Genomic DNA, 21,247 nt, shown 5'->3' with positions numbered 1-21,247 from the left:
GGTGCATAGGATCAAGACATAGACTAAAATAAAAAAACAAAAACAAATGAGAATGCAAACAAAATTTTAAAATAAACATAAAATACAGATCTAGGCTAATTAGTGTACTCAATGCAGAACAACAGGCAATAGTCTGGATGCTACATCCCACCAGAGTATTATTCACAAAAATGATAGATGACAGACATACTCAAGAAAGTGGGGTAGGCAGTTGGGTGTGGTCCTGTATGTATATGATGGAGCAATTTGGAAAAGAAGGGGGAATGTGAAATATAAGAAGATGCAAGAAGATGCTAGTATTGTGGAAGACACTGACTTGGGGGTTTAAAATGTCAATGGCTAAGTCCTGTTCTATGATTTAGCCTACTCTAGGAGACGGATTAAGGATGTAATCACGGCTTGGTAACGCAGGGCTAAATGCATCATTAAGACTTATTGGGAGACATGAAACAAGATTATGTCATGAGTGTTAAGAAGAGGAAATGGTAGAACATGTGCTGATGTTTTGTGAATTGTATGATGGGCTATATGTGAAATATTAGTCGGAGGACAGGGGAAAGAAGTGGTTGGTAAGGCTCTTTTTAGTTTTCTAAGAGGGAGTTTAATGCAAGTAGTCTGCAACTTGCCTCATGCTCCAGCACAGTAGGTGACAGTGTATGCAACTTTGAGTCGTATTAATCCCCTAACCCGAACCAAACCCAAAGAAGAAAGAATGAGAGCCCCTCCCACCCCTGTCTCTGCCAGACGACCGCACTCCCAGTGTATTTCCGCAGTCTGTAGCGGCTTATCACCGGTAGTGTACACCAGGCATGGCAGACGGCTGCTACTCATCATGGCCGTACGACACTATACTCTCGACTTCAGCCTCTCTGCGCCAGGTATACACAATGTTTTACTCGTATGTGCAAGAGGAAGCGCAGGCCATGAACATGGCAAACCAGGGGCCTCCGTCTCCTGCACCAGCACCACGGTGGTTTTTTAGCATGAAGCTATTGCTACTTGAGACAGTACTCAATTTCATGTAGTAGCTAGCTAGCTAATATGTACATTTAGTAACCTCTATGTGTCGCTACATGTTATGTAGCATAGTGTACACTCTCTTTTGTCTCCGTAAGTATGTTTGATAATTGGTCAATCAATCGGCAAGAATTTGACCTTCCATTGCTCGCTAACCTCGAGGAGGCTTGTCCTCTGTCATAGCTGGATGCAGCATGTGTTTGATTTCAGGCAGTTGGCTAACTCGCTACGTGCTACAACGATCTAGCTAGCTTGAAGATGAGTGTAGCTTCGGCGAAGACTCAAAATAATGCCACACATGTAAGATAGAGAAATATGCATTTTGCATGGATGTGTTACTTGTCAATTTTAGGGGTTTACATTTAGCAGTTGGTTCATGGATAAGCCATCTCGGCTCATAAGTCAACTTTGATTTATATACGACTGGTTGTTTTTTTGCTTACTAGCCGATGCTTATTTTTAGCAATGCACTGGCTAGTTTGGTAACGCATTACTGTAATGTTAGCGGAGTGGGTATTTTTCTTATAAAATAATGTCACGGTTAGTTAGCTTCTGTTGTTTTGGTGATTAGTTAGCCAGCTGCCTCCCATGGTTTTGGTGAATCTATTGTTTAGTATCAATTCGATATGGGAAACATTTTACAAAATGCTTTTTCGGCTACTGTATCTAACCTAAAATTAATTTTCGTAATGACGCATGCAAAGCAAAATGAAAGTTGACGGGGTCCACTTCACCAAAATTACCTTCAAGCCCTTCATTTGAATGAATTCTTGTCATTTGCATTTGTTGCTGTGGTCCTGGCTTTTCAGTTGTGCCACTGAGGTGAGGGTTTCACAATATTGCATTCCACTTTATTTTTAAAAACAGCCGTAATTTATGATACGTGTTGTCACAGTTAGCTTTTCACCCTGTCTGCATTATTTTGTGTGGTGGCAATCTATGTGAACAGAGTGACTAAATGATTGATTTAGTGAATATTTACACTTCACTAATACAGAAGTTTTGAGTATTGTGGGTGTGCTGTTAAGTGCTGCAAAGATATCATTTTTGTATTCTAGATGGACTTGGTTCAGTACAGTTGGACCTATTCAATGTTGAACCAGTGTGTTAAACCATAGGGAATAAAAATTGTGCTGAAGAGGAAATTAAACTGCAAGGGATGGATGTCCACCTGATTTTGGGTCCATCTCAGCTAGGTTATATTATGTTAATTTCTTTGCCTTTAGTATACCAGTTGCAACTGCTGGAGCACGGTGACATTTCAGCGCTTATTCTCAAATCCTATACTAGGCAAATCTTATGCTTTCAAAAAGTTTTGTTGGCTGTCACCTTTTTAGGTAGCCTGATAGCTATTCCCCCACTGAAGGCTTGTGCTTATATAAGCTATACGGAAAAATACACTGAGGTAAAATACTGCCTGGTGCTTGAAGCTAAGCAGGGCTGGGCTTCTTTAGATAGGAGACCTCTTGAGAAAACCAAATTTGTGCCAATAGAGTGCCAAGGTTTTTCCTGGCTCTAAATATGGCTTAGGTGCTGACATTGTGTGACAGCAGCTGCGGTCAGTCTGGGCTTAATGGCACCGTCATTGTGTAATGAGGGTATTTGCCTAGAATAGAATAGTCAAATCTCAATTTCCCATTCATTTCACTGTAAAGAAGTTGCATATTTGCAAAAACCATTATCTGGTATTTTGGATATTTTCATGGAATTATGTCCAATTACATTGCATTATAATCTATAAATAAATGTTAAAGTCAGCAGATATGACATAAATAAACCAACAATTGCCCTATAAAGACAAAACACAGCATAAATCAATTAAGGTAGGCGGTTTCTGTCAATATAGGGGACACCTAAGTGGCACGGGCAGTTGTTGCCCCTGCCCCCTCAAAACCTTGAAAACTTGAAATGCAGTATCATTCACGTCAAAACTGTATCAATAAATTGTATCAACAGATCCTGTCTAATGGTTTTGAAGGGTTGTTTTTTTTTTTTTTGCACAATTTCTCGTGTAGGCAGCTTGAAAAAACAGCCCAGCCCAGACATTTAAATGCAAGAAAAACCGAGTGCAGTATCCTCTCTGTGAGCCAATTAGAACAGGGTAAGTCTTGGCCAATTCAGCACACTTTTGGACTGCATCGTCACAGATTTTAATGAGATATGGCATGCTTATTTTGTCTTATAAGAAAACCCTGCAACCAAAATTACACTCGTCTCAGATTAGCTCATAATTAAATTGGGCTAACCCATAAGTTTGGGCAAATTATCGCAAATCGATGACTGGCTTATCTGCATTACTATAGGTCATTGGGACATTGTTTTTGTATCATTTAAAGGTCCTTTCCAGCTATTTTACATGAACACAATGTTCACCCAAAAAGTAAAGGTAACAGAGTTGTGAGTGATTATAATCTTGAAAATCTATGTTCAAAAAACCAATATTTCAAAATAGATACATTTTTTTGTGACTGCAACATAACCTCTTATGCTTGCAGTTGAGTAACCCCTGAGGTAAGCACATGTTAAGAAGGGCCAATCAGGAAGGTAATGCATTGAAATTTTGTATGTGCCTGACTATGTCTGTTAGTACGGATCCTATTCAACAGCATTGTAAGGTATTTGTAATCTGATACCAATTCAGATAACAATGATATATCGACAAGAACTCAAAAAACCAAGAACAAATTTTCTGGAGGTTTTGATGATAGGTTTTGAAACCTAACTTTGCACCGTTTTGAAATTATTATTATTATATTTTTTGCAAATAAGCATTCAAGATATAATCACTAATAACTGTTACCTTTAATTTTTGGGGTGAAAATAATATGTATGCAAAAGATACGGCTGCAAAAGTCCTTTAAAATGATACAACTCCTTTCTCTATGACCTATCGTAATGTAGATATGCAAGTCAAAGTCATGGAGTCACATTAATTTGCCAAAATTTTGTCAGCCCATATCTCCCTTAATAAGGATCCAAGACAAGTGTAATTTTGGTTCTAGGGGTTTCTTAAAAAGACCGATTAAGAATGCCTAATCCATTAAAATCAGTGACGATGCAGTCCAAAAGTGTGTTTAATTGACCCGGACTTACGTGTCACCAAAGCCCCAGTGATGGGGATACTGTGCTTTTGGAGGTGCTGAGATATTTGACTACGGTGTTGTCTCACTTCAAGATCTAATGGCACTGATCACAAAGACAAGGGAGTTCCCTGGTGCCTAGCCCAAATTCCTAAACTGCTTTCACATTAAGCATCTACTCACCCCTGGTTTAATTTAGTAACCACACCATCTCCAGCATAACTGATGTGTTGTGAGTGATCTGGTACATATTGACTGCCATGCCCTGAATTGAACGTGTCTGCACTGTATGTTGAACTGATTTTTTGAGGTGGGTGCATAAACACTGCAATGTTAGCTGTGGCATTCTAAAGCCGCGTTTCCACCACATGAACTTTACCCCGGAACTAGGAACCTTTTGAGGAACTCAGTGCGTTTCGACCGCAGGAACTAGGGTCTAAATTTAGTTCCGGGGGCTTTATTTTACCCCCAAAAAAAGTTCCTGCTCGGGGGGTAGTACTTTCCAAAAGTACCGGAACCTTTGGGGTGGGGCGCAAGCGCTGAAAATGTCTGATTGGTCGACTACTTGCAGTGAATTATTTCAACCGCCATGTTTAAAAATCTGCAGCCGCAAACCGATTTATTTTCATAATGACTTCAAATCAAACTTGTATGTTATGCGGCACAGTAGCCTAGTTTTGGTTATAGCCTGCCAACGTCTTGGAATTATAATGTGTGCTCTTCTGTTCTTTTCTTGCTTTAGTATTCGTTTTATAAAATGCTAAGCATTCGTGCTGGGACAGCATATTACGTACCAAAACTCTCAAACGGATTAATTCGGTTGCTGAATATTTTCTTCCGGATTTTCTTTGTTAGCCCGTTGTAATTGACTCAAAACGTTTGATACAGTTATGCGAGGTATGTGGTAGTTATGCGTAATTCACATTGGTGATACAGTAAAAGCAAACTGGAAATCACCTTCCACACTTTTTGTCAGGGTAAAATAACAGGTTAATTCTAGTAATAGTCCCTTTAGCTTTTTCAGACTGCCGTAATTTTACTCTGCCATTCTTCAATTCCACAAAAAGACCAGGAAGACTATGGACTAATTTATGGTGTATGGTTCGCATCTGGAGGGCACACTTCGCTGCTCGGCTAGCAGTAACTTTGAAGGAAAGCAAACGGTGGCTGTACCACTGCTAATTTAAATTTTCACGCAAGTCCGAGTTTTCGTTCTATTCTTGTCATTTTGCGATTAGACTATATGGAATTGACGATGAGAAAGTAATCAAACAGCAAATTGTTTACAACGTGTACATGTTTTCTGCTGTTGTTGCCAGTTATATTGGAAATGTGAATGCATTCTGTCGCCTCGGATGTCAAGACATGAAAGTGAATGTTCGCATAAAAACATAATGAATGTTTTTGAGAAGTTATATAAAACAGTTACAATCTGACTATTGGCCTGTTATATCCTATTTGTTGCATAACAACGGTCCAAGTTCAACTACCAACGACAGTTTTGCTTGACAACGGTAAAATATGCCCAAACGGCTGCAGAAGAATATTGCAATTCCAGGTGATTAAATCGATAAAAATCAATAAATACAAAAGTAACCATATATAGTCATTGTTGGTAACCCGTTGTATGTGGAATAAACCCCTCCGGGCTGTCCCGGTTATTAGAAAAGAATGTAGGCTACTTCGGTGGTAGTATGGGGTTACAGAAGAAATCAGGGCAGATGGACCGACGACAACGTCGCTTTTTCATACGTCAGTAGGCTAATTTGCCTAATCTTCGCAGGACTTTAGACCGCGGTGGAAACGCAGACAACAGTGGGCTGAAGGAACTTTTAAGTTCCTTGGAAAGTAGTTCCTGGGACTAAAAGTACTTTTGGTGGAAACGCGGCTTAAATGTCCAGCCATACCGTCTTCCACCACTTTTCCAGATGGCTCTTACATCTGAATTTATACACTCAAAAGTGGCATAATTACAAAAAATCTTCCTGGTATTTATTCAGAAAAGAGTACGCATCATGCCCCCTCCCTCCCCCAGTGCTGCTGATATGCTTAATCTGAGTGGTTTGTGCTAGTTTGGAAGTTGGAAAACCATAAAGCCAACTGAGGCGACATAGCTCAGGAGGTAAGACCGATTGTCTGGCAGTCGGAGGGTTGCCGGTTCAAACCCCACCCTGGGCGTGTCGAAGTGTCCTTGAGCAAGACACCTAACCCCTAACCCCTAACTGCTCTGGCGAATGAGAGGCATCAATTATAAAGCGCTTTGGATAAAAGCGCTATATAAATGCAGTCCATTTACCATATAAAGCCAATTGATGAAATTTGAACTCGGTCATACCATTTATGACTCAACACGCATGACTTTGAGCTTTGCATGTGTATAGCGTTCCTCATCACAAACTACGTTAGAGCCGGTTAGAGCAGTAACCTTACACTACCAGATAAACCTCAGAAAGCAACATAAACTCGGTTGAAACACTGAGCTACTGTACACTAACATTAGACTATAGCAGCCTCAAACTCTAGCAGGCATTGCACCCTAATAAACTTTTCTTTCCACATGTCTATGCTTGAAAGATTGTCGCTAGCTAATGGTAGGCCTACTTACCAATCCACTGCATTCTGCGACAAGTTCCTGGCGAAAATGGGCCTTGCAAATACTAACTACACGGGTTATTGTAATATTTCAGTGCCAGTGGGCTCCAGAACTAAAACCCATTTCTTGTCTGTCTCCTCATTTTTGTGAAAATGAAAAAGGGGGTGGCTTTCTCCGCAACCAGAGAAGGGCCAATGCTTCAGCATTGTCAACTTAGCTTGAAAAGATTTCACTGATCGTAAGGGTTTTGTTATGTAACTAACACCAAGATAACCCCACCCACTGAAAACCTGCTGTTTGACCAAGGGGGAAAGCAAGATAGTTTTGGCACAGTCTCTTATAATTATTTTTAAAACAAAAATTTTAAGAATCATTTAAAAATATCCCATGGCCATTTGTGAATGCAAAAAAGTATGAAAACAACACATCAGCAAAGACTTCACTGATTGCAGTTTCATGGACCTTTAAAAGTCACACGTAGGGACTTTGTTGTGATCTGTATGTCTCAGTAACGTCAGTCCAATGAAAACTCCGGTGCATACTTGTCATCTTACGTTTAAAACATATAAAACTATATGTGAACTGTTCTATCATAGTCGGTCGGAAATCGCTATGACCAAATTCATATAGATCGATGTTCATGTCAGAAATGTTTTAAGGTTGTATCTTATTTTAGCAGAACAATATCTTGGCTTTCAAAATCTGTTTGTCTCAATGTCAAATTTAGTGTAAAAATATAGTTTAGAAGCTTTTAAACGTAAGATTTCAACGTAGTCCCTTAAAGTTCCTCCCACAGTCCGAAGACATGCAGGGAGGCTAATTGGAGACTCTAAATTGCCCATAGGTATGTGTGAGTGAATGGTGTGTGTGCCCTGATATGGATTGGCGACCTGTCCTCGGTGTATTCCTGCCTTTCGCCCAATGCATTCTGGGATAGGCTCCAGCACCCCCCGCGACCCTGCCCGGGATAAGTGGATATAGATGGATGGATGGACTAACCTATATTTCATGCACCATGTGCGTTTGCTTACACATTGATTGATGGGGACTGGGTAGTAAGATGATAGCTCTACATTGTATAAAAAGTTCTACATCATATGGCGCTGGACTGCAGTTTTTTCCCATAGTTACTTATTCATATTAATGTACTCACTGGGTTCTTATTTCTCTCCCCCCTCTCTCTTACTCAACTCTGTCTTCTCTCACTCCCTTTGTAGCTGACTCTTCCACGACTGTGCGTGGATTGCAGTCAATTTTTCAGGAACAAGAAATGACAGAAACCATTCACAACACAGAAGGCCATGGCTACTTGGCAACCTTCATTGGCAAGAATGGCAGGTGTGTGCTCCATCATTATCATCACCACCACCAATGTTTTATTTAGGCTGTGCCATTGGCCCTCTAAAAATCATAAAAATGACCCACTAGATATTGATGCATCGGCCAAGTGACCCCCTTCCAGATTGACTGGGCGGAAAAAACTAAAGTATAATAGTACTATTTGCGTTGTAAGTAACTTAACATAATGCTAGAACTTATCATATCAGTAGTAAAGTTACAAAATGTCACAAATTAGTCAATATAGCTAATGTTCTTTATGTGGCTAATGTTATGTATTGATAATCAATAATGTTTATGTTAGTTATGTCTTGTATTAATGTACAGTGCTATGAAAAAGTCTTGATTTACTTCCTGATTTCCTGTATTGCATATTTGTCACTGAATTTCAGATTTTTAGACAAAATGTTGAAATTAAGTGAAATTATTTTTCAAATGCGTTTTGTGTTTATTCAGGTTCCCTGTGTCTGATGTTACATTTTGTCTGAAGAAACCGTTCTATGTGACAAATAAGCTATAATGGAGGAAATCAGGAAGGGGAAATACTTTTTCATCCTACTGTAGCTAACTTCACTAGTTGGCGAAGTGAGCTAGATAGCTACCTAGCTATCTTCACAGACACATAACACAGTATTATCTTGTTAGCTAACCAGCTAGTTTGCCATATATCCATTAGTGGTGTGTCTGTTTAGCTAACGTCATCTTGGTACATTGAAATTATCTAGCTAGCTTACTAGCTGTCTGAACTATCGAGTTGGTTACCAAGGAATATTGGCTATAGTAGCAAATTTGTAGCTGCAAACTCAGCAGTAAAGTTAATGCTAGTTAACTAACTTTGTCCTTACATTACTCAATCTTGCAATGATTAATGTTGGTCAGAGCACATAAATGTGCTGCCTTGGCATTGCATTCAAATTACCCTAGGATCCTGCTAGAGTTCGCCCAAAGGTTAACATGATAAAAGACGCTTGTTTGTTGAACTGCCGGAATGTTTGATTATTGAAAAAGTATAAATCATTTTAAATGAATTAAGATGATACTGAGCTTAAAGAGGGAGCAGCCTAACCGGTGTGTGCCACGTTTGGTATTTTTGGCTTTAAAACTGTAGAAGGAGTTATTCTGGAATGATAATAATCATCATAATAATAATAATTCAAAGACAATACAAAAGTTAAGAAATTAATTTATTGAAATGTATTCGTTAATTCATCTTATTGTAAAAACACAGTAAACAATACGTTCAGTGAATATATTGTTTATTGTGTGTTTTTATAAAATATAAATACATTTATTGTTGATTAAATATTCATTTATTGTGTTTTTACAATAAACGTAAGTTCACTTCCCAGGTCTTTTTTTTTTTTTTTTTAATAATGACCCACTAACATTTTACATTGACGCCCTAAAAAAAGTAGGTGGTCTGTTTGGCCTCTACATGAATCCTGGATCCAACACTGCACCACCGGTGTGTCATCATGTTTGTTTTCTTTAGTTACCCTAATGGTTCTATCAAGACAGGCAAGGCAGGTAGAATCCACCGACTCCATAGTATATCCATCAATTTAATGAAGTACTGAATCCTGCTCTGTTTCTCCTAACATAGGGACCAGATTCACTTTTTCTCCTCACAAATCCATGAGAATACCATTACCCTGTCATCCGCTCCATACGCTTTATGTACTTTGTCCTGCAGGCATATGTGCAGATGCGTATCTGTGTATTAGTCTATGCTGTTGCTTCCTGACATTGATCTGTTGTTTATGGCAAATGCAGTGATGATGTCACAACACTTCAAGGCTTAACTGAAAGGGAGGAACCGTATTCCTTAGGAGAGGCCGAGACGTCTCTGATTTAAGCATGAGGCACTGGGACAGTACTCATGTAAAATCTCTGCCCTTTGAAATCCCAGCTGAATGTGGTGCTTTTCACCTGGCACTCTCGTGGTGTCACATGTCCACCAGGACGGTGCTGGATTGCCTGTTTAAGTGTTTCCTCGACCCAACAATGGCTCAGGCTGAGCTGCAGGGCCCGCTTGGTGGCCTGCTATTGTAAAGGACTTTGTCTATCTGATTTAAGGGATTTAGGGTTTACTTCCTGTTTTCTGTGCTGGGTGCAGCACTCGCAGCTGTGCAGGCCTTTGTTAGGGTCTAAGCCTGGATGAATCACTGCTGCACACCACTGGCCTTTTATGGAGTAAACACTTTGCTTTGAACATGGCCTGAAGCCAGTACAGTTTACATCCAAGCTGGCGGGACTAGGCCTGACCAAACTGCCCTGGACAGTTGTGTGTTTGGTGGAAGAAGATCACTTTCATACCCCTGAGATTATTTTTATGTATTGGGACCTCCAAGATATAAAGCACATCTGGAATGACTCCCATTCAGGACATTGACATTCAAATCTCTTGAAGTTTGGCACTATTAACCCCTTTGCACATATGACTATCCTCACCCATTTTGTGGATATTTACTTGGTTGCTAATATTCGTAGGGTAGCACAACGAGCATGTAACTCAACCATGCATTTATGTAGTTAAGTTAAATGAAGGGTTTTACTTGGAGAGCCATCTATACCCATCTATATATGGTTAAGTATTTTTATCTCAGCATCATTGTGTTAAGTTGATGACTTCACGAAGTCACCATTGACTGTAATTGCCGTATTTTCATAAATTGTATTCCTATTGTCCAATCCGCACCCAACCAATCGAATGTTCCTGTTTAGGTTTGTTGTTCTACGGATCCACAAGCATGGGCTGGTGACAATTGACCTGCAGTGCTATGAAGCAGACAACCTCATGCAAGTAGACCATGTAGGTGATGATGGGCTCCCTTGCCATGAGTGAGAATACAGACCCTACAGGGTGATGGACACCCACCAATCTGATACCTGATGTTCTTTTTTCCTTTTAGCTGTTGAATGCACTGGAAAAGAAGCTGAAAACACTTCTACACAAGAATATCAGGAGGATTAAAAGGTCAATGAACTTCCAATGTTAAGTTGCTTTTGCTTTTTTTTCCCCCTTTACAGCCTGAGATAAATCTAATGCTCAGACCAGGTCGTGAGCGTAAGGCATATGCACTGTTTGAGGGGGGATTGTGTAACGGCTAATTGTGTGAAGAGAGGTTTCAGGGTGGGAACAAGGAAGACAAATGGTTTCTCTGACTGCAATCAACCTCACACACATCTTCCTCTTCAGTTTTCTGTGGAGAGTGTTACAGTGAAAATATCTGTGGATGTGTTCCAACATGTGAATGGATAAGATTTATTGCCAGATTTATTTTCAATGTGTTTTTGAGAATTGTCCCAGCATATTAATACATGAGCTGTAGCAATTTGAGTTTGTGGCAGTTGTTGTGGAATTTGTGTTGCACAGTTGCTGAAACAAAGATTTTCCTTTGCGTCTGACTTGTGTCCACGTTCCCAAGGCTCCCGGCACTGCAGCGGGGGGCCAAGGTGGACAGGTACTGGCCCACAGCCGATGGCAGACTGGTGGAGTATGATATCGACGAGGTTGTGTATGAGGAGGACTCAGTCTATCAGAACATTAAGATCCTGCATTCGGCGCAGTTTGGGAACATCCTCATCCTCAATGGAGACGTTAGTAAGTGCACTCTTCCTGCCATAGACTTTCTTTCATACAACTAATTACAGCTGTGAATCTGTACTTCCTGTCATATAGCTACTTACAGCTGTGTGTCCATAGAGTATATAAATATGTAAAGACAGCGATGCCAATGGAAAACTGTGAAGCGCATCGAAAACCAGAAAGTATCATTTTTTATTTTTTTTTTGCTCAACAGTTATGTCCTTGGTCACATTCCTAATCACGTGTAGTACGAGGTTTGCGCAGAGCAGTGATATGAAAAGGCTACATGAGCCCATCCCCCTTCTCCACGGGTGATAATTAAACACCAAGTTTCTGCATTGGTGAGATTGACGATGAATGCGGAAATTCACAGATTGCAAACAACGCTACGATATTGAGAGAAGCATTTTTGGACCAGATCAAACAATTAGTGTAACATTAGCAATCTCCTAAACTTTTCAGTATCATCTGACAAGTTTAATTAGCTATACTCACACAGCCAACCACATCTGATCCTCGCAGATGAAAATGGTAGCCTAATCATACAAAACCTACATATCAGCAGGGGGCGGCATTACATCCGGTGCTTAGGTTGAGAACCGAAAGCTGGCCGCTTGTGTGAGTCTTTCTTTCTTTCACTTATATCTGTGAATGTTTTAACTTTCACATGTGATTACAGATGACCCTTCGCCTTTTTCAGATAGCTAATTACAGCCATGAGTCCACTTCATTCGCAGTTATTTATAGCTCTGAATGTTAACTTCAATCACACAGGTAATCAGTTACACTAATTGTGGCAGTGAGCCTAAAAATCGTTTGTGTAGTTCTTTATATCCGTTCCCCCTTTACAGTGAGTCTTCCTCTACACAGTTCATTATTGTGAGCGTTCCTCACTTTCATACAGTTAATTGTAGCAGTCATCTTTCACTGTTAAATGTAGTTAAATTCAGTTGTCTCTCCATTTTTAGTTAATTGCAGCTTTGAATGCATTTTCTACGGCAACGAGTGAGGTTTCATGAATGCCATAATGAGCAGCTACAGTGAGCTGTCAGTCACTGACTTGTTTGAACCAATCAAAATATTTTGCCGTCTGCAGTAAACAGTGATTGTGGTTCAGATCAGTCAGTCGCTGCCACGTACAATACCTGATCATATAGTGTAGTACAGCCATTGTTTTCACCCTGTGAAGCCACATTCCACCATCACTGCTCTGGTTTCTTGTTTGAAGGGCCATCGTGTCTACACCTGATTGTCTTTGTGTGGAAAATCACCAAGAGATCTCCAACATGAAAGCAGATTTTTTTGAGCTGTTTGAACGTGCGCATGGTGTCTTCTCTTCACAGACCTAGCAGAGAGTGACCTGCCCTACACGCAGGCCATCATGGGCAGTGGGAAGGAGCAGTACACAGGGAAGGAGGTGCTAATTCTAGGGGGAGGTGATGGGGGCATTCTCTGTGAGGCTGTCAAGCTTAAGCCAAAGATGATCACCATGGTGGAGATATCCTTTCAGTGACTACCTGCAGCTCCCTCTGTAAGAGCAGCCAGTGTTTTGTGCTATGCAGAGCCTTCTATCCTGTCCCCCATTGTACATTAGCCCTTGACTTAGCCTCCACATTGACCAGCTGGTGATTGATGGGTGTCGAAAGCACATGAGGAAGACTTGCGGAAATGTCTTGGACAATCTGAAAGGAGACTGCTATGAGGTGCGGCTCTTTGGGCGGATGGGAGGATGCGGACACGTGTGGGAGGAAGAGGGAGGAAGGGAGAGAAAAGAAGAACGTGCTCTTGTGACTACCGTCTCCCCTGCTGACTCTTCCCATGTCCCTGTCTGTTTTCTCCATGTCTTTGTCTTTTGCCCCATTTGTTTTATTTTTTTCCCCTCAACACTCCCTCCCCTTGCTCCCAGGTGTTAGTAGAGGACTGCGTCCCTGTGCTGAAGAAGTTTGTTGAAGAGGGGAAGAATTTCGATTACGTCATCAATGACCTTACTGCAGTCCCCATCTCCACAGCACCAGAGGAAGGTAGCCTGTGCTTCTCTGTCATAGACACAAATACCCATCAGGGCCATTAACACTTAAGCCTGATTTAATTACAAACCGCTAAGTACTTATAAATGATGTTTGTAAGGCTGAATATCTTGCTACAGTGACAAACTGGCTACTAATGCAATGACCTCAGTCATGTGGTTTTACATTTAAGGGTCACTTTTAATTTGATCGTTTAAATGGAGTCATTCATGGTTAAGTGAAGCCTTCACTTTGGAAAATGTTTGTATTTACATGTTTGTTTTGGTCGGGAATTTAACTTGCGTCATTTGGTTCTGTGAATACATTTAAAATGTAAGCGCATTCAGTTGGCTCAAGGCCCATTTTCATGGTTCAAAAATTCTTTGCATGTGCTACGGCCAGTTTACCCGCAGCGCATTCTGCCAAAAAATTTGCACATGAGATGGCAGTTGACACACGAGTGCGAGTTTCTCTGTGTAGGAGGGGGATGGGAGTGCTGTCGCGCGGCTAGCTGGGCAGGGTTGTGAATACCCCGATGCAAATAGGCATTTATGTGCCGAGGAGAAAAGTCTGCCCAGCAGTGTAAAGCAGTGCAAGTAATCCCTAAGCATTAGACGGAGAGCATTTAAAAAAAGAAAAAGAGAAAAAGAACCATCATTCAGAATGGTTAATGAGGACACAGTGATAACCATGCTAGTGATTCTACAGAAGAACAGGGGGTATTCTTTCTGAAAATGTGGAACCTACTCCTCATATTTCCATAAGCTACTTAAGAAAAATACATTAATAAATAACATGTATTGGGGTGAAGTGCTGTAGTATTGGCCTCCAATGAGTCGTTTTGGCCGTGACAGACCATTTAGAGAATACACTTTGTGCAGCAGTGGTGTCTGTCTGTCTTATCTCATTGTAGGTAGGGCAAACTACCTAGAAGAGTGGAAGGGATGCTTGTTAGCTTATGTCATACTTATCTCATCTCCTGTCAGATTCCACCTGGGAATTCCTGCGTCTGATTCTGGACCTGTCAATCAAAGTTTTACGACCCAGTGGGAAATACTTTACACAGGTGAGTATTGCTTAACATGTCAGAGAATATAGTGCCGTGAAAAAGTATTCAGCCCCCCGAAATATTTTCAATTAAAAAATATTTTTAAATTTAAAATCTATTGAAGTAGGATATTTTTCCAGATGACCTACAAAACATTGTACATCATGTCTGATCAATAGTCTAAAGTCCAAAACCTTTCAACAATTTACTCAAAATTAAAAACCAAAATTGTGAGATTTAAAAAGTTTTCACGCCCTTTGTAATTATAACTCTGCATTGTGTTACCTTATCAACCCACCCAAATTGTTGATGGTTTCCACCTGTGTTGGATATTGGTGGATCGCCTGTTTTTTTAAATGTTTTATTTATTTATGTATTTATTTGACAGGGACAATACACATTGATCACCATCACTATTCTGTGATGTAAATGTGCCAGATTTAGCCTGATCGCTAATTTCCATCTGTTGTTCCTGGGCAGGCTGATGTTAACACATTAATTCATTCATGAGGATAATTCCCCTCTCTCTATGAGGGCCAACGGCATGGTAGAGATTTTCCAAAGAACAAAGCAAAATGAAGACAAAAGAGCATTTGAAATAAGCCAGATATGATTATAGAGAAGCGCAGATCTGGGGAAGGGTACAAGACCATCTCAAAAGCATTGAACATTAGTTGGAGCTTGGGGCAGTCAATCATACAGAAGTGGAAAAAATATGAAACTGCAACCAAACTGCCTAGGTCAGGCCGCCCCTCTGAACTTCGTCACCGAACAAGAATGCCATTTACTACAGAGGCTGCTGTGTTGTCATTTGTCACATTGAGTTGCAGAAGTCCATGGCTGTGACTGAAGGGTGATGTTAAGAAGTCCCCAAGACATTGCACAAAAAGGGTGTTTATGGAACAGTGGCAAGGAAGAAGCCCTAGCTGAAAAAAAAATATCCTTGCCCGTAAAGAATTTGCATAACGTCACTTAAAAGGTACTGCGAAGATGTGGCTGAAAGTCTTGTGGTCTGATGAGACTAATTGGAACTTTTTGTTTTGAACACCAAGCAATATGTGTGGTGTACATTTAACACTGCACATCAGCCAGGTAATCCCATCCCCACTGTTGTGCGGTGGTGGTCTCCATTATGTTATGGGGAGGTTTTTCAGTAGCAGGGACTGGCAGTCTGGTCAAGATTGATGGAAAGATGAATGCTGCACAGTACAGAGAGATCTTTGATAAAAACCTGCTTCCATCTGCCGGAAAGCTTAAAATGAGGAGGAAGTTTTTCTTTCAGCTGGACAACATGACCCAAAGGACACATGACAGAGCAACAATTGAGTGGCTTAAAATGAAGAAAATTGATGTCCTTGAGTGGCCCAGTCAGAGTCCTGACCTTAACCCCATTAAACATCTGTGGCAAGACCTCAAAGTTTCTGTCCCCTGCCACTCCCCTACTAATCTGGCACAGCTTGAGAAATTGTGCTAGGAGGAATGGGAAAATATTGCTCGATCACTTTGTTCAAAATGAATAGAGACTTATCCACAAGACTGCTGGCTGTAAATGGCTGCAAGACATGGTTCAACCAAGAGGGATGAATACTTCTGAATTGTTGAAATTTCAGTTTTTTATTTTATTTTAATGGTTTATTTTCTTTTTTTGGCTGCACTGTGAATTAACAAATAGAATTACCAGTTACATTTATCAAAATCCCTGGTTGTGACAATCTTCTACGTGAAAAAAGGATTGGGGGCTGAATATTTTTTCATGGCAGTGTATGTATATTGCTGAGCTCTACTCTACATGTAAAAAGTGCCGCAGTGTTTGCGCTTTCAGTGCATTTCAGTGAAAACTCAATGGTCAAGACCAAAGGCTATCGGACCTCTGTTTTAGTACCCATTTTTTATTTTTTATTTTATTTTTAGTGGCCCCCTGACATTTGACAATGATCCCCTAAAATAGTAGGGGGTCCGTGAAAGCCCCTGTAAATGAATCCTGCATCGAACACTGAGTACGGTAGTGTGCCGTGCGTGAATTTGTGCTCTTGTCATTTCCAGGGAAACTGCGCGAACCTGACCGCGGCATTAAGTCAGTATGAGGAGCTGCTGGAGAAACTCAGCTGTCCTGTAGATTTCTCCAAAGAGGTTGTATGTGTTCCATCGTACATGGAGTTGTATCCTTCTAGATGTACTGGCAAGTCCACGGACTTGTGCAGACACACCAACGTGCAAACACACATGTGCGTACACACACACACACACATGCGCACACACACACACAGACACACGCACACACACACATGCACTCACACACACGCACACACACACTCACAGACACACACACACACACAGACACACGCACACACGCACACACACACACACACACCAGTAGCATAGGCAGGAATTCAGTTTGGGTGGGGTGGGCCTTTGAAATTCAAAGCTGCACTGACCAGCTTTGGACCAGATGAATAATCGACTGCTTTTCCGGTAACATTTCACCTGTATTTGCATCTCTGACCTAAGACATACGCTCTCTTTCTCAGAAACAGGATTTGCTCATTATCATACCAAACTGTGTGCTGTTTCACATTAAAATCAGCATCAAATTCAGACCCAATTGGGGATTTGACTGTTTAATCAACTGCTTTAATTCATCAGTTAAGAACTGAATAACAACAAAAATGTGTTCACCATGCAGCTTTCCAATGGAATACTGCTGTTTGTTGCAGTGTTCCAAATAAGGTACATGTGCGTGTGCTGGAAAGGATCTGTGAGTGTGTGGTCATACAGTTGCATGCATCCGAGTGTGACAAAAATAACAGAAATTTCAATAGTGTTCTGTTTGTTTCGTTTTTTTTTCCTTAACTAACTCTCGCAGGTGGGTTTTCTATACAATCTGGAAGAAGTAAAATCCTCTTGTGTTTCTCAAACCCAGGCTTCTCCCTGTATGATGGCACAGCACTGACGAGAAACACCGCTGTTTTTACTGTCCCTTTTGTGTTGAACCTGCTTTTTTAACATCTACTGTTTTACTTTGTGCTGGAAGTTGAAAAAAGAATGTATTTTGTTTGAGTTTGGTTTGGGCAATGTTTTTGAGTGCCTCTGGGGGGCACTGGCTGGCAGAATGGAGTGGAAGCTGCTTGATACACTGATGGAGAGTGACTCAGCATTTTTGCACAGAGCAGGCTCAGCCAAACTCCTGCTTCTGTGGATTTCTTTATAGTTCATCTTTTAGACTGAAGCACCCATAGGACCAGTTTTTTCAATTTTAATCTATTGTATTGTTTTTTTGGTAGTTTTAATTGGTCTTTTTCTTCTGTAAGTTCTTTCTTCTGTAACATTTGCTTGAATGTGATTTGATATGTGGTGCTTCCTGAGGATGACCAGCAATGGTGATGCATTCTGGGATTTCCAGGGATTCAGGACCTGCACTGACCCCACCCACTGCAGTTGATGTGTTGTATGTGGTTTAAAAGGGAAATGGGTCCTTTTGCCTTTAGTTTTGTGCTTTTATTTTTATTTGTTTGCTGAACTGTGAAGACTGTTATATAATCAAGCTTCTCCTTAGTGTTCCCTTGCTGGTTTTTGTCCCTCCACACCTTTGTCTCCTTTGAGTTCAGTGCATTTCTGTGAAATTTTTCGATGCACATGCTGGAAATTCAAGGTTTGACTGTATGTAGCATGCACATACATATACATATGCACATGTTCCCCGATGAGGTGATTTGTTGAAGTTTATTTATTAAATTTTACAAATACCGATTAGCGGGGTGCTGTGGTTTTCTGTACTTTATTTCCTTTAAAAAAAACAAGACCTGCTGTGCAGAGGAGTTCTTTTGTACCTGTCACTATTTGATGCTCAAGTGTGAATGTGCTGCATTTATGGTATGTTCATGTTCTTGAAACGCTTATGGTATGTTCATGTTTCTGCCCTCTGAATTACATCCACAGCCTTGGATGTATTTTTCTTTAAAAATATGTTCGTTCTTTTGGGTAAGTTTGACAGAATTCAGATGTGCGCACGTTCTTCAGTTCCTGTACTCCTGGGCCTTCACTGCGATGCAGCACAGCAAGCCCCTTGCGTATTTACATGGGCTCCGTTTTTCTTCTGCAGTGCGTCTTTGCAGTTCAGTTTTCTGAGGCATAAGTTGTGCTTACTAATTCTGAAATAAGTAGCAATTTCATTGTTGATATTATGTTGATATGTTCTTTTTTTGTCCACATTTAGTTGAGCTTCTATGATATGGAAATCACTTCTCCTTCAATGTTTCTGCTGCTTGCTAAATTGTTGGTTCTCAACGAGCACAGGTGGGAACTAGGAACACATCTGTAAAAACTGAAATTCTGTTATCACCAGTTCCACTACTGCTCCATAATGCATTTGCTTCTGGTGGGCCTGATCTACTCGCAATTTAGTACGAGTACTGTCAGATTAGTTCAACTAGAGTTCAGTGACAGGCATTGTGTGTCCATAATATGTGGTATAGCCCTGTCATAAGCATTTAGTTTTATTTAACCAATGCCATTTGTCCTGAGAAGTGCTCTTGTATGGCTTATGAGGAAGGTTATTTCTGCTCAACCACCACAGACAGGATCTTTTCTGAGACGTGTACACCTGGCTTGCTTTGCAGGGGGGAATTTGAGAACTGGCAAGTTCGGAGGCCAGCGCAGTACTAAAGATTAGGGTTTGGGAGTATATGTATTATTTTTCCCAAGTAGCATTCCCACATTTGATCCATGGAAAGGCAACAGAATGTACGGAGTCTTCTCAGGGCCTGCTCTGAGAAAAAACGAGACTCTGGCTTTTGTTTGTCTGCCATTTGTTCTTACACGCTGTTAAGAGCGGTAAGTAATGTCTGCCCTTGGAACATGAAATGCTATTTACCACCACTTTTATCTTGTTAGACAGGAGGGACTGAACAGTAAACAGCCTTCAGGGAGGAAGTTTCACAATCGAGTTTAGAGGCTTTTTGCGATAATGTCTCTGAAGGACACTGTCGTAACATGGTTGCTATTTCCTGTCTGCAGAAAACAGGCTTGTGCCTTGTGGAGCATTTCAGGGCAAAGCGGGCTCGCTTTAGTCGGGAATAAAAACTGGGGCCAGGACCAGGGTTCATCTGTTCACCAGTAATAACACACAGCAGAGAATTTTGTGGATTTTTATTTATTTATTTTTTGTAGAAAAAACCCAGCGTTCAGTGTGATATGTGACAGTTACAAAGTAATTGTCTGCAAGAGACCATCCCACTGTTAGAAATATAATTGTGATTAAACATGCTTTTCCTGATCTCATTTGGGTAGAAATGCCACACAAAATGGAACTGTGTGACTTATGTCCTACAATGAGGATGAAACAAGTAAATAGGCACTGTTGCATATGTTTTGCATGGCAGTCATTCAGGTTTAAAAACAATAACCAAAAAAGGCTATCAACAGCCCCAGCAAAAGTCCAGCATTTCCAAAATGGGACATTGTCTGCCAGAGAAATGTGTAGCTGTCCCATGATTGGCTGTGCCTGGTGGTAAGTGCTTCTGTGGAAGGGGTGAAAGATACCCAACATAGATGCTGGAATATTTTTGGTTTGGTGTGGTCTGGTTGGTTTTAATTCCTCTTGCCTCACATTCACTCTGTGGAAAAGCAATATGAGCTGTAGTCCTTCATTAGAACATACTTACAGATCACAAATGGTGAAGGTTTGTCATTTCAGTCTGTGAAGGTTGTAAACAAAGAAATCACAGACAAAGGATGTGCATTTTCTAAATATATGTAGAATTTAAAAGCCTGAATGGATCTGAACCGATTCTTAATAAGGTCTACTAGTTGTTACTGTTAAACATTTAACTGCCCCCACGTGCTGTTCTCTTATCAAATGATAAAGTATGTTCCTTCAAAACAACCAATTAAAACGTATTCCTACCAATAATGCATAGTTGTCTCTAAATTACTGGTAAGGTGATTCGTTTCAGCTGAGTTTTGAATGGCATCGGTGATTTATTGTGGTACACTGAGCTGTAACTACAATTTTTGCTGTACCAGCTCTCTACCCAAACTGTGCATGCTTTCTGCTGTACCAATCCGAACAGTCTGTTTTGTTTCTATATACACCCTCTCAGCTGTGCTTTGTTAAATAGGAGGGGTTGGGTGGTCCTGTGAAGCCCATCATGTCTCATGTTTAAAGGTCGTTTTGTTCAAGAAGTGCTACACATTGGCAGTAGAGCCTGTACTATGTGCTTGTAGTCAGGAGTTTAGCAGGGGAAAAAAAAAACATTCCAGCACCTGGAATTGTCATACAGCGCATGGGACAGCAGGTGTCTCACTAGGCAGCCTCAAGCAAGGAGGGCAGAGTAAGAAAGGGGAGGACACAGTGCAGTATCCGCAAAAATATGTTCTCAATGGAATATTTGTTTCCTTTGCATTATTTTGTGAAGATAATTTATGTTAAGACTGAAGCTGGTTATTTGGCAAGAGCTGGTCTGGTTTAGTAGGGAATATTAAATCCTTTCCAAAAATATTGAATACATTCTTAAATGCCTTTTTCACATAATAGCTTTTATGGTGATGGTTTTTTTTACTTTTCAAATTAACTAAAGC

The 21,247-nt window shown here is 40.6% G+C and overlaps 1 protein-coding gene across 1 annotated transcript; it reads left to right on the top strand.

Annotated features, from left to right (window-relative positions):
* Positions 1 to 716: 716 nt before the first annotated feature.
* On the top strand, positions 717 to 20,579 carry sms (spermine synthase). The gene is made up of 11 exons (XM_035432859.1): positions 717 to 878; positions 7,908 to 8,028; positions 10,753 to 10,840; positions 10,941 to 11,005; positions 11,457 to 11,632; positions 12,961 to 13,115; positions 13,231 to 13,320; positions 13,524 to 13,638; positions 14,610 to 14,689; positions 16,715 to 16,830; positions 17,535 to 20,579. The coding sequence occupies exons 1-11, from the start codon at positions 833 to 835 to the stop codon at positions 17,563 to 17,565; spliced, it is 1,083 nt and encodes a 360-aa protein (XP_035288750.1). The 5' UTR covers positions 717 to 832; the 3' UTR covers positions 17,566 to 20,579.
* Positions 20,580 to 21,247: the final 668 nt, after the last annotated feature.

The sequence above is a fragment of the Anguilla anguilla genome, chromosome 9, assembly GCF_013347855.1.
Source record: "Anguilla anguilla isolate fAngAng1 chromosome 9, fAngAng1.pri, whole genome shotgun sequence".
Lineage (NCBI taxonomy): Eukaryota > Metazoa > Chordata > Actinopteri > Anguilliformes > Anguillidae > Anguilla > Anguilla anguilla.
This window is presented reverse-complemented; position numbering and strand designations above follow the sequence as displayed.

Coding starts and splice junctions, on each gene's coding strand:
- sms (XM_035432859.1), top strand. CDS start 833: ATGGCCGTACGACACTATACTCTCGACTTCAGCCTCTCTGCGCCAG. Junction 879..7,907: donor CTTCAGCCTCTCTGCGCCAG/GTATACACAATG, acceptor CTCCCTTTGTAG/CTGACTCTTCCACGACTGTG. Junction 11,633..12,960: donor CATCCTCAATGGAGACGTTA/GTAAGTGCACTC, acceptor TTCTCTTCACAG/ACCTAGCAGAGAGTGACCTG.